This window comes from Panthera pardus, unplaced genomic scaffold (assembly GCF_024362965.1).
Source record: "Panthera pardus isolate Hobbes unplaced genomic scaffold, ASM2436296v1 HiC_scaffold_22, whole genome shotgun sequence".
Taxonomy (NCBI): Eukaryota; Metazoa; Chordata; class Mammalia; order Carnivora; family Felidae; genus Panthera; species Panthera pardus.
Genome location: NW_026526788.1, coordinates 12,005,214 through 12,019,463, shown reverse-complemented (window position 1 = coordinate 12,019,463; position 14,250 = coordinate 12,005,214). Strand labels below are relative to the sequence as shown.

The following is a 14,250-nucleotide window of genomic DNA, read 5'->3' as shown; positions in this document are numbered from 1 at the left end:
GGGTGGGGACAGATGGCATTTTGGAGGTGGAACTGAAAGGAGTCACTGATGGAACGGATTTTGGGTGGAAGAGAAGAATTGATGAAGACTGTTGGACCATGAGGGAGGGGCTGCCGATTTAAGAGAATGAGCGAGGGGCTTCCTGCCAGATCTCCCCGAAGCCTCACATCCACCACCTACTAGATATGTGGCCTTCAGCAAGTTGCCTGAACTCTCTGGGCCTTAGCTTCCTCGCCTTTAAAACAGAAATACCTGCCTTTGTCGACTTGTTTGACAGTTAACTCGGCTGTGCCTGTAAAAAGGCCCTTGGTCCACTGTTCTGATCACTGTGTGATGTTCTCTCCTCATGGGAGGTTTTTAGGGCTGATGGGATCCTAAACATCATTGTTGAGCAGTATTTTTATGATACAGCATTTGTATTTGTTCAGTATCATTTGTATCAGAAAACATATTGAGGTTCAGACCGGTAGTAAGTGAAATGTTCTTTCGGAACTCAGCTTTTTGTACGTTGAATTTCGAGATGGAAAATACATTTGGTAAACTTGATGAACTTCAGGCTCAGTGCATTTCTTTTGTAGAATTACTTAGTCCGTGCTTGCAGCTTATGCTTATTAAAGACTAGTATTTTAACATTCCAGTATAACTTTTTAGTGTATTGTAAGAAAGAACATAGAGGGAATCTGAAGAAGAGGGTCATTTAAAAGGCAGCTGCCTTTTAAAGATCATATTTGTCGTAGCGCTTTTAAAAACAAATCTTAAATTACTTAGTAAAGATCTCTATTTTTTAAGATTAGTCAGATTTATGGATTTTTCCATTTAAACCTTCTCTTCTTTCTCCAGGTGAAGCTGTACTTCACAAAAACAGTAGAGGAGCCATCAAATCCAGAGGCTAGCAGTTCAACTTCTGTAACACCAGATGTTAGTGACAATGAACCTGATCATTATAGATATTCTGACACCACTGACTCTGATCCAGAGAATGAACCTTTTGATGAAGATCAGCATACACAAATTACAAAAGTCTGAATTTTTTTTTTTTATCAAGAGGGATAAAACACCATGAAAACAAACTTGAATAAACTGAAATTGGACCTTTTTTTTTTAATGGCAATAGGACATTGTGTCAGATTACCAGTTAATAGGAACAATTCTCTTTTCCTGACCAATCTTGTTTTACCCTATACATCCACAGGGTTTTGACACTTGTTGTCCAGTTGAAAAAAGGTTGTGTAGCTGTGTCATGTATATACCTTTTTGTGTCAAAAGGACATTTAAAATTCAATTAGGATAAATAAAGATGGCACTTTCCCATTTTATTCCAGTTTTATAAAAAGTGGAGACAGACTGATGTGTATACGTAGGAATTTCTCATTTTGTGTTCTGTCACCAACTGAAGTGGCTAAAGAGTTTTGTGACATACAGGTTCACATCCTACCCCTCTGCACTTGTGGCAACAGAGAAGTTTGCAGTTGGCTAAGAGGAGTTTCTCGAGGGTTCCGCTACATTCTCATGCATGTGTTCGGGTCGGGGATGGAGGGAGTGCTCAGAAAGGGATGGGTTTCACGCTGGACTCTGGACCGTATGCCGTCTCCAGCTATTTCCACGCACCTTTCTTTAGCATGCTACAGTTATTAATCTGGACGTTTGAGGAATTGGCCGCTGTCACTGCTTGTTGTTTTGTGCATTTTTTTTTTTTTTTAAGCATATTGGTGCTAGAAAAGGCAGCTAGAGGGAGTGAATCTGTATTGGGGTACAGGAATGAACCTTCCACAACTTGTTAAGAATCCACAAATGAAGGGATATAAAAATAATGTGGTCATAGATAAGAAACACAGCAACAATGACTTAACCATATAAATGTGGAGGCTATCGACACAGAATGGGCTTGAAACATTTTAAAAATTGACAATGACTTATTAAATATGTTTTCTCACTTGTAGTGACCGCTCCATCTCCTGTGTAATCAAGGCCAGTGCGAAAAGTCAGATGCTATTAGTACCTACATCAGTCGACTGCATACACTTACGTTATTAGTTTTCAATCATATACCTGCTGTGGATGCTTCATGTGCTGCCTGCAAGCTGCTTTTTTTCTCATTGAATATAAAATATTTTGTAATGCTGCACAGGAAATTTCAATTTGAGATTCTACAGTAAGCGTTTTTTTTCTTTAAAGATTTATGATGCACTTATTCAATCCGATAGCTGTCAGCCGTCCCACCCTTTTGACCTTACACATTCTATTACAATGAGTTTTGCAGTTTTGCACATTTTTTAAATGTCATTAACTGTTAGGGAATTTTACTTGAATACTGAATACATATAATGTTTATATTTAAAAGGACATTATTTGTGTTAAAAAGGAAATTAGAGTTGCAGTAAATTTTCAACACTGCACAAATAATAAGGCATTTACTTCTTCAGTAGAAATTGTCCCACATAATGCTTTTATCGATTTTTATTGAAAGAATAGATTTTTTTTCTTTTAATGTGCAGTGTTGAATCATTTCTTCATAGTGCTAGAGTTAGGACTAGGGCTTCAATTTCACTTCTTAAATATCATATATTTGATATGCCCAGACTGCATATGATTTTAAGCAGAATACAACTACTATTGTAAAGCTAATGTGAAGATGTTATTAAAAAGAAGTCCCCCCACCCCCGAAATTTGGTGTCTTTCAAATTGTACCCTGACCTTGAAACATTGAAATATCCAGCCAATTGATTTCTTAATGGTGTAAAATCTCATTTTCAATAACTTCTTGGTGCTGAAATTGTTCACTAGCTGTGGTCTGACCCTAGTTAATTTACAAATACAGATTGCATTAGGACCTATTAGAGCAGCATTTTTAGAGTTTGATGGTGAACAGATTAGGCAGAACTTCATCAAAAATATTCTTGGTATATATAATGTTGACATGTTTTCCATACCTCATCAGTTTCATTCAACGAATAAAAAATTTTTAAATTTTTAACAAAGCTCTTAGGATTTACACATTTGTATTGAAACATTGATATACAGAGAACTGATTGCTCACCAGTTAAATTGGTAAAGTTAGAGACAACTGTTGCTAAGATCTCAGCCTTGAAATTTATATGCCACCTTTTCTTTCGTAAAAGCTGAAAATTGTTGACTAAAATGAAAATCAACTATTCATGTTTTGATGATAGTTATTAATACTGTTATTTGTTACACTTTTGGGCACAGTATATATTAAAACATAACTTGTGTTGTTCCAATATGTAACATGGAGGGCCAGGTCATAAATAATGACGTTATAATGGGCTTTTGCACTGTTATTATCTTTCCTTTGGAATGTGAAGGTCTGAATGAGGGTTTTGATTTTGAATGTTTCAATGTTTTTGAGAAGCCTTGCTTACATTTTATGGTGTAGTCATTGGAAATGGAAAAATGGCATTATATATATATATATTATATATATAAATATATATTATACATACTACTCCCCTTTATTTCAGTTACCATCCCCATAGAATTTGACAAGAATTGCTATGACTGAAAGGTTTTTGAGTCCTAATTAAAACTTTATTTATGACAGTATTCATAATTAGCCTGAAATGCATTCTGTAGGTAATCTCTTTGAGTTTCTGGAATGTTTTCTTACTTAGACTCTTTGGATGTGCAGCCGCTTACATGTCTGAAGTTACTTGAAGGCATCACTTTTAAGAAAGCTTACAATTGGGCCCTGTACCATCACAAGTCCTCTGTAGCTCCTCTTGAACATTTTTTTTGGCCATAATTATTAAGGCGTAGTTGAAGAAATAGCATCACCATTCTTTGCTGTGGCACAGGTTATAAACTTAAGTGGAGTTTACCGGCAGCATCAGATGTTTCAGCTTTAAAAAGTAAAAGTAGGGTACAAGTTACATGTTTAGTTCTAGAAAATTTGTGCAATATGTTCATAACGATGGCTGTGGTTGCCACAAAGTGCCTCGTTTACCTTTAAATACTGTCAATGTGTCGTGCATGCGGACGGAGGGGTGGAACTGTGCACCGGAGGGCTCGAACTGCAGTGTCTGGCCCAGCTGCCTTCTACCCTGCCAGTTCAGAAGTTCAATCTGTTTCATATCGATTATATATACTAAAAAATTTCAGTCTGTTAAACAGCCTCACTCTGATTCAGCCTCTTCAGATACTCTTGTGCTGTGCAGCAGTGGCTCTGTGTGTAAATGCTATGCACTGAGGATACACAAAAAAATACGATGTGTACAGGATAATGCCTCATACCAATCAGATGTCCATTTGTTATTGTGTTTGTTAACAACCCTTTATCTCTTAGTGTTATAAACTCCACTTAAAACTGATTAAAGTCTCATTCTTGTCATTGTGTGGGTGTTTTATTAAATGAGAGTGTAACTTAAGTCGCTTAAATTTATTGAAATTTTAAATGATGGGCAGCCACATGTGATTAAGTTTTCTGTAAGTTTTCTTTTTCCTTGCTGTCCTGCAAAGCCTGCAGTTATAAAAACATGGGCCTTTGTCAGCTTGGGAGTAGAGTATCTGTCTACTCATGTTTAAGAGAGGCACTTTTTTTAGGGCCTTAGTCAGCACTTCATAAATTCTTTCAAGCACATTAAGTAGCATTCTAATCCTGAAAAAGCTCAGGATTCTTGAAAAGTTGCTGCCTTTTTTCCCCCCTTTTTCTTTTTCTTTTCTTTTCTTTTCTCTTCCCTTCTTTTTCTTCTTCTTCTTCTTCTTTTTTTTTTTTTCTACTAAGCCAGATGTCTGAAGATAGTTTCCCCAGATGGATTTCAGATTTCAACTTTGTGACTTTTCCGTTCTTTGTGATTCTGTAGAGACTGCCGGCAACATATGGGAAGCGTCATCTACTCATTGTGACTTGTGCCATTTACAAGTTGATATTCCAGAGTAGTCTGAAAGACTTTGTGTACTTGAATTAATCTGGTTATTTCTAATGTTCTTCAGAGTTTAAAGACGAAGGCATATGCTTTCAACAAAGCATAGCGAGACAATAAGTGAAAGTGTAGCTTGCACCAATGTTTTGAAAATAAAGCAGACCACTTAGGTAACAGCGGAATTTAATGTGATTTCAAGTTTACATTTTCTCACGTGACTTTTTTAAAAAATGAACGTGAATAATGTGTCATCTAAACTATGAAAAGTGTGGGTATGCACACAGGTTTATTTTTTTACTTTTAGGTCTATTAAGCATGGACGAAAACTATACCGGGGTTTTAAATTACTGTGTTTTATAAGAAGATCTTGGTCATGTCTGAAAGCTAGGAATTTAATGGCAATTTTGTTTTTATTGCATGTTTTCACTACAGTGTAGTTTGAGCTAGTTTGGTTAAGTGAATGCCATCACCATTTCCATTGAGAATTAAAAAATCACCAGTGTTTAACATGCAGGCTTCTAAAGGCAGACAAAAAATCAAACCCTTAAATCTAATGAATTTGCTGCTAACGTCCCAACTGTTTTTGCTCTTTTATTCCTGCCAGATAAACTAGCCAGACACCTAAGACTTAGTCTTAAACGACGTAAGTAGAAGTTTTGATTCGGAGTGCCGTTAACTAGCACAGAGAGAAAGGTTTGTGAATGGAACAGTATAATCAGTCTAAACTGGTATAAGGACAGTATTTGAAACTTTTAAAGATGAAATGTTAGGGACTGGTTTTTCTATAGAAGTAGATTGCTGTAGGAAGCCTAATGATTAAGTTGCTTCTCCACTTTGTTGTTGTTGTTGTTGTTGTTGTTGTTGTTGTTAATTTTGGAGCAAGTCTGTTCCTTTATAACCATGATCTTGCTATTTTTCCATCCTTCAAGAGGGCTTCCTCCTTACAAATGTATTAGAATGTAGGTAGCTAGACTTGGTAAAGTCACATTGGTTGGCCCAGGCTTTAAAAGCTTGTAATGTGAAGAAGACAGGAAAGGGCAGATAATTTCATTGGTGGTAATAAATACCCTTTGGTTCTTAAGTTAGCTATTTTGAGAATACTTTTCCATAGCAACAACAATAAAATAATCTCTCCTAGTTCCCCCGTGTGGAGACATGGCCATTATTGATTCTTCAGTGACTATACATTTTTTTCTGTATATTCATATATATATTTTCTTCAGTAATAAAATTTGTACTGTGCATACTCTCAAAGCCCATAAGGTTAGTATTTCTGACGTAAACTTACAGTATTCAGTTACATCAGAAAATAAGCAGTGAATTGATTCTTTCTAATGCTACAGATGCAGATTATATGCAGTTACTGAGAGCCCTTTCCAAGTCGGTTGCTTAATTATGAATGTTTAGATACTGTTGGTATCAGGATGATACATGTCTAAGTAAATAAAATAGTTACATTTATTTAGCATAGACAAGCTTAACATTGCAGATACATCTCCTCAAAAGCCATTTTAAATATTTGCATTTTGGAATTACGTGTTAAATAGTTAAGCGGAATATGTGAGACACTATATGAGTAGTTCACTTCACTGTTACCTTTCAATTTCCCTCCTAGGTTGGAAAAGAGGATAAGCTTTTCAGTTTTTGTAGTTCCCAAACAGTTCAATATAGAGTGAGTTAGTTTAACACCTGCAAAAAAAAAAAAAAAAGAAAAAGCTACCGCTTGTCTGTCAATTGTCTTTAAGTCTCTGTGCTAGTGTGGTTTCCAGCATCTCAGAAATAGTATTTCATGAATGGTTCATCTTTAGTTCTGGAACTTACCGTGTTTAGTGTCCTGGGGGCTTAGAACATGCGGCTTTTTTTTTTGATAGTCATTTGAGAATTTTGGTGAGAAAGATTCAGCTGCAGGGCAGTACGTAACGTATAAACCAACATATTGATATTTCAATAACATTTTTACATATATGAGTGAGGTCAGCTGCCAGCTTTGAGCATTACCAGATTTTAAAACAGCCACATATTTTTAAATGAAGTGTTAAGGATTTATATATATATATTTTTAATTAAAGATAATGTCTGTCTTGTTGCATGTGGATTCTCCTCTGTTCTTGAAATGGTTAGAGGTTTTGTTTGGAATGGAGCAAGGCTTGTAGTCACGGCTCTACTGTTTCAGGTTGTCAACTGTTTAGTGAAATTCTGGAAATGTTTAGGTGTGGCTTTCTGAAGCCTGTCATTTATTGGCGTTAATTTACGTGCACCTTTAGTATTTTCTGCCCACCCTATCCAGTCGCCCAAATGATACCAAGTGGTTACAAATGCCCTTTCAGTTTTTACTTTCTCCTGTCATTAAATTGCCCTAATGGGAAGTTTATAAATGCGAGTGTGGATGGGTGGGTGGGTGAATTAAATTTTTGAGTGCTAGACTCCCAAGTTCAGAGACTAAATCCTTTGATTGAGGCAAACCGTTCTCACTGGAATCTCACAGTTCATTGTAATGAAAATAATGTTTACCTTGGATGACCTTTGACATACAGGAATGAATCTTGGATATTAATGAACTTGTTAGTAGCATCTGATGTGTGCATTGAGTTATTTTCAAACTTGTGCATTTAACCAAAGTTGGTGTATTGGAAATGTTGATATCAAGTTCCATTTGGCTACTGATGGACATAAAAACAAATGCTTTCCTATGGAGAGTATTTTTTTCTTTAAAAAATTAAAACAGTTAATTATTTTGAATATTTGGTTTTAAATTTTTTATTCAACAAGTATTTATCAAGTCCCTTCCTTTTATAAGATGTTTGGAAAATATTAGTGATCAAAATAGACATACCCTCTTTTGCCCTCAGGAGTTTCCACGCCAGGAGAGGAAATGATGTTTTATTAAAATAAAATGTGATCCGTGCTGTGAAATAGGAGTTACATGTGATACAGTAATGACCACCAAGCCTCTCATATGCTCCCCTCGACTTCGACCCCCTTGAGCTTGGCTGGGGCCATGGTAACTAGTCAGTTCCAATGAACAGACGGTGAAAGTGAGGTGACACTTCTGAGGGAAGGCATTACAAATTAAGTTCCTCGCACACTCCTTGGGCTCCTTTCTTCCCCTCTGGCAGTGACCAGGGACCGGACACATTTCAGATGGTGCAGCTCTGTCAGCCTGGGTCTTGAGTGACTTTACGGAGCAGAACGTCTTCAAATCAAACATGTTAGACATTAGCATGAGCAAGAAACCGATATTAAGTTAGACCGAGATCCTGGGACGACTTGTTGCCATAGCGTAATTAATTATATTCTGACATGCTTTGGAAGGGTCAGAGAAGGAAGCGGGGAAGGGGGATTTAAAATTAACCCAAACAAAGGGCAATGTCTTAAAACCAACAACATGGTGCAATAAAGAAACAAAATTGCAGGTCAGTCAATTTGGATCACCTGCCAGGCACTGTTTTAGGTACCTGAGACCAATGGGCAAACGGCAGATCCCCATTCCCATGAGGTTTGCATCCCAGCGAGGGATACTAGGTGATAAACAGCGAGCACTCGGCCAGATATAAGGCAATGCGGGTGGCTGGCTGGGGGATTGTGGAGCGGGGGGTGGGGGGGGGGGTGGGGTGTGGGGGGTGGGTTCGGCTTTGCAGAAGTGATGAGATTGCAGTGGTGATAGGACAGTCTGGAAAAGCCCTCACTGGGAAGGTGAGGACTGAACAGAGCCCTGAAACCGTGGCATTAGAATTTTTTCCCATCCTATCAAACAGCAAGATGCACCCCATTATCCTTTATAAAATTTTATTCTCACCTACAACTCTATATTAGTTCCTGGGTTTTTATAAGATCATTATTGGTATATCTATCTAGGGGTAACTTTTGAGAATGACACCCAAAATAATCTAAATCATTCTGTTTTCTAAACTGGTTTGGCAAAATCCATATAAACAACATAGGTTCCTCTTCATTCTCAGAGTTTAGTTCATTTTAAATTTTTTCTTGTGAAATCTGTATATGTCTCAAAAATACTTGATAACCGCTTTTCAGTAGAAGTTATGGCCTTAAACATTTCTGTAAAGCTGAAAGGAAATGCCATTTATGATTTATCAATGGGAAACAAGCTGTAAATTTTGACTTACTCCAGAAACAAAAGGGGTGAAATTTATGGCCTAGTGCTATATGCTTTAATTCTTAACTCACGAGCAAAAGTTTCTTGAAAAACACCAATATCTAAATAGTAAAAGAAACTTTTTTCACAAAGGAGGAAACCCTTCCTTCTCCTACCTCATTTCAAGATCCACAAAATTTAAATTTGTGATGAAGGGCAAATAGTATAATTGAGTTAATTTGATAAGTTAGAGGCTTGCAACTTTTTATTTATTGGAGCATCATCTTACGGTATTTGCTGTTGATCGGTTTCTTCCGTCCGGGCAGGCACCTGGGGCATGAAATTTTGAAAGAAAATGTAAACTATTAGCTTTTCCTCTTTTCTTAATTTAAAATACAATTCTAAGTGATTTTAAAGACACTTTCCTTCGGAAATTTTGCATTTCGTTTCTATTCTGACTCTGATGAGTTGTTTTTTTGTTTTTGTTTTTTTTACATTTTATTTTGCTTTAGAAAAAACTTAAGGTAGCTGAATAGGTTTCCCCAACATGAGAAAAATGGTCATGTAAGTTTAGAAGAAATATTTGTGTACATCCTTTGGTCTCGGCCTGAAGATTAAACATTATTTACTGGGCATGTCTCTTAAACCTACCTCATTGGAATTTGGAAGAATATTCCAATAGTAATGATAAATAAGCCTCAAACTTAATTTGCAACGAATTAGCCATATTTTTATTCCACTTGAAATACCGGAGACTTGGGGCAAGATTTAGTTATGCTTTTCTATTTAATAATATTCCATTAAATGTGACCTGTAGAGATTACGAAGCTTATCAAAAATATAGTCTATAAAAATACCCTAAGTATGACGATGCTTTTTATGTATTAAAACTGAGCTCAAGTAGTCCAAGCAACTGATACTGGGATACCTCGTGACCTGTAAGTTAGGAAAAATAACAGATGAGAGTCATGTTTATGCTTCTCTTTTCAATTATAATCATGTTTTTGAAATTACAGATCTCCTAATTTTCCAATCCTTATCTGTAAGGAAGACCAATGTATATAAGTTTTACGGGTGGATGTGAAAATTAGCAAACTATTTCATTTTATTCAATATTTTCATGAAGATATCATTGGCAGGGCAGCTCAACATTTTACATGGTTATCTTCAACAAGGGAACTGTAAGTGTTCTTTAAGTCATTAATTAGCTAATCCTTATTTACTGCGTATAGCCATCACAATTCATATGAATAATGCATGGGCTTCTCAGAATTATTAGTACTGTACATCAAATGAATGTTTGAAAGGGGAAATAACTCTTAGTCTTTGGTAAAAGAGTAGGCATAAATTAAATTTCCCGTTTGCCAGACTCAGCAGACACCATTTCATGTGTTGAGTTGTCCTTGGAGAAGACTGAGGCCATTGTTTCCGTTAACAACAACAACAACAACAAAAAATCCAATAATGTTAAAACAAAAATACCACTATAAACATGATCAACTGAGGTAAAATCCCTGCGAGGAGGTACTTGAAAATCTCAAGCAACTTGAATCTTCCTCAAGAAAGTTCAACACAGCTCTCTCAGAAAACCTGGAGATGCATGTCTAAAATTCATAGGAGTTCTGTGATAAGTCACCTACCTAGGGACCAAAATAACAGAGCAGAGAGAAAGGAAGCTGAGGTAAGAAAGGGAGGAAAAGGGAAGAAAAGAGCCCTGGGGGGGAGCTCATGCTAACTCTTAGTACTGGAGGACTTGCAGGAAAATACTTGGTGCCCGTCTCTTGTGCCCAACACTGTAGTAGACGTTTCCTATGCCTTACCCACCCTTCAAGGTGTGTGGTTTCATCCTAATTTGTGCACAAAAACTGAAAGTGTTCAAGCTGCCCAGGCCTCACAACCAGTAAGTAGGGAACTGAATTTGAACCCAGGTTCAAATTTTTACCATACTATGATACCACCTCTTAACTAAAATCAAATTCACAAAGCAAACCAAAAACAAAAGCGTGAACAACCAGTCGTAATGGAGTCATGCCTGTATCCTTTATTACTGACAGAAGAAAAGCAAATTTGAGTACAAGGTTTTAAGTCCTGCAAGATGAACAAAGAAGAGAAATACTTAACCGCTGTTCGCGCCGTGAAAGAGAAACAACTCAATCTTGCAAAGTTCTTGGGAGGTAAGATGGTAAGGTGTTGGCACATATGTTTGTATCAAGACTCAGAATGAGAGCAAAGTTTGCTGTTTTGGTCTTAGATCTGTTGAATGAACTTGTACCTTATTTTCAACTGAACTTCAAATACACTGTTGTTTAAAGCAATTGGTTCCCGTTAAGCAGTCCATCTAGCCATCTATCAGGTGCATCTGTATATGCCGCATGCCTTGTATCTAGTTGGAATTATGGTGGTGTAGAATCAGAACAGGTCATTTAGATTGCAGATTGGGAAACAGAGTTTACGCAGAGGGCAAAGCAAGCAGGGTGGCTTGTTGTGGGAACAAACCTGGCCGTTGAGGAAGCTGTAAGAAGAGACAAGCTAGAACAGGGAGAGGGACATGGAGAGGCGTGGAAGACAAAACTTGGAGAAGTAGGTGGGGAAGCTTCTGATTCCTCTCAAGCCCATTTCTTCTGTGAACAGCAACTAAACATTTCTGGACCACACACAAAAAAGCAAATACCTAAGAACTCAGATGGATTGTGAAGGAGACTCAGAACTTGGAAAAGCAGCCTCTATGAGGATGCTTCCCTTCCCTTTTTCTTTTTCTTTCTCTTTTCTCTTACAGGTTTGCGCCAGGGGTCAGCCCCACTTATGGAGATGTACATCAGTGGAGGTTTACTCTGGATTTTCTATGCAAGAAATCCAGCTGCCAGTCCAAAGAGCCAGGAGAAGCCTCTCCTGTTGGCCAAAGAGCATGGAGTGGGGGGAATGGGAAAGTCCTTAAGAGGGGAGAGCTGGAAAGGGGGACCCTCTCTCACTGTGTGTATGACTTTCCACATGTCCTGGGCTCACTCCTGAGCTGGTGTGCACAAGGCAGACCCGAGGAACTCTGGCAAAGTCGACAAGAAATGAAAATGAGATCAAAACTACTGTTCGTAGAAAGTAACACAGGATTTGCAATCTGAGCCTAATTGGGTTGATTGCCTGCTTAAACAAACAAAATATTTCTCACACAATTTTAGTAAGACCCGGAGTTGACACAGCCCAGTATCCAAAATTGCTTAAGTAGGAAGACCAGGATAATGTGACCAATTTCCAAGGAAAAAGTCAATCAAGAGATGCCAGCCTCGAGATAAACCAGATGTTAGAATTATCAGACATAAAAGCAACTGTTATAATTATGGCCCATGAGATGGAAGATAAACACACTTGAACAGAAAGATAGAAGTTCTCAGCAGAGAAATTGTAAAAAAGAATCACATGGAAATTCTATAGCAAAAGATACAATATCTGAACTTAAAAACGACTAGATGGGCAATAGAAAAATGGAAATGAAAGAGTCAGCAAATTTGAAAGTAAATTAGTAAGTGTGCCTTTAATGATGCCTTTAAAGTCTTAAAGGTGGATGAGGCTTTGAAAAGCAAAATGTATCTGACTGTAATTAGCTACAGGGAGCCCCAATAAGATATTAATCCAAGTACATTCTTGTGGCTTCCTGAGATACATATGAAGAAATTCCTGCTGTTTGTCAATTACGTTGAGTAAGGAATTAGCATTATCATAGGCCCAACTGTAATGATTATGCAAATTTTCTACTACAGCGTCTTACACAGGCTTACTATGTAGAAAACATGTCACATATGTTCTGCGACTTACAATGTCCAAGGTGATGCATGCATTGACAAAGAAAAGTTTCCCAACCGGCTCCATTAAGTTGTGTACCTGCAGTCAAAGCAGTTTTGAAACATAGGAGTGTCATCACTAGGTAATTGCCAAGCTCATCATCAGAGTCAGCGCCTGGGAAATTGATTGGCTCGCCTGCTCATGTTAACTCTTTGATTCAGCTTTTGTAATAGGACCTCTCCCTAAATATAGATGTTATTACAGTGATGCTGTATGAAAATTGACCTATCTTGTAGGCACAATACATGCTTTTCAATTTTCTAACAAAAAAAAAATGCTGTTAGTACTTAGGAATCTGTTATGAGAAATCATTAAGGTGAATTGGGAGTAAGATTGAACTGGTATATTATGTTTGGAAAAATGACTTCCTGCTGAAGGAAGAGAATTTCAAGGCTTTAGAATACCTCCCATTGTTACATTAGCACCATATTGCTCTTAAGAGGTAGTGTAAATTCTTGTAATGCTGGTGATAATTCTGGATTTAAGAGTTTAACAAGTGTTGCCATTTAATTCTTACAAGATAGGAAGCACAGTTATATCCATCTTATGCGTTAGGAATCGAGGTATAGAAACGTTCAGTAACCGTTGAGCCTAGAAAAACTAGTAAGTGGCAGAGCCAGGACTGAAGTTCAGGTCAGCCCGATCGCCAAGCCTAAGCCACTAACCACGTGTTACATATGTTACTTCCTATAGCAACTAAAGGAGAAATTTCATGTTTCGTTTTTTTTTTTTAAAGTTTGTGTGTGAGAGAGAACGAGCATGAGCAGGGGAGGGGCAAAGAGAGAGGGAGAGAATCCCAAGCAGGCTCCACACTGTCAGCGCAGAGCCTGATGCAGGGCTTGATCCCACGAACCACGAGATCACGACGTGAGCAGAAACCAAGAGTCGAATGCTTGACCAACTGAGCCACCCAGGCGCCGCTCAGGTTATTTTAAAAGGGCATAGCCTTCAAGCCACAAAGGGTAGAATAGTAGTCAAAGCAGTGGTTCTCGCGTTTTTTGGTCTCAGGATTCTTCTTTTTTGGCCGCAAAGAGGGTTTATTAAAAATATGGAATGCTTCACGAATTTGCGTGCCATCCCTGTGCAGGGGCCATGCTAATCTTTCTGTATCGTTCCAATTTTAGTATATGTGTTGCCAAAGCGAGCACAGTCTCAGGATTCTTTTAAACTCCTGAAATTTCTTTTCTTCTTTTTCAACGTTTTATTTTATTTTTGGGACAGAGAGAGACAGAGCATGAACGGGGGAGGGACAGAGAGAGAGGGAGACACAGAATCTGAAACAGGCTCCAGGCTCCGAGCCATCAGCCCAGAGCCCGACGCGGGGCTCGAACTCACGGACCACGAGATCGTGACCTGGCTGAAGTCGGACGCTTAACCGACTGCGCCACCCAGGCGCCCCATTAAACTCCTGAAATTTCTTGAGGACCTCAAAGAGCTTTTGTTCAT

The 14,250-nt window shown here is 37.9% G+C and overlaps 1 protein-coding gene and 1 non-coding gene across 4 annotated transcripts in view; one reads left to right on the top strand and one right to left on the bottom strand.

Annotated features, from left to right (window-relative positions):
• PTEN (phosphatase and tensin homolog) overlaps positions 1-4,345 on the top strand; it is a 92,124-nt gene extending 87,779 nt beyond the window's left edge. For all 3 annotated transcript variants that reach the window (XM_019430037.2, XM_019430038.2, XM_019430039.2), the window contains one exon: positions 841-4,345. In XM_019430037.2, coding sequence (XP_019285582.1) covers positions 841-1,026 — 186 coding nt within the window. In that variant the 3' untranslated portion in view covers positions 1,027-4,345. The remainder of the gene's footprint in view (positions 1-840) is intronic.
• A 9,501-nt stretch (positions 4,346-13,846) lies between these two features.
• On the bottom strand, positions 13,847-13,952 carry LOC128772558 (U6 spliceosomal RNA). Its single transcript, XR_008416738.1, has one exon. It is a non-coding gene; the product is annotated as a U6 spliceosomal RNA (small nuclear RNA).
• Between the last annotated feature and the right edge of the window lie 298 nt (positions 13,953-14,250).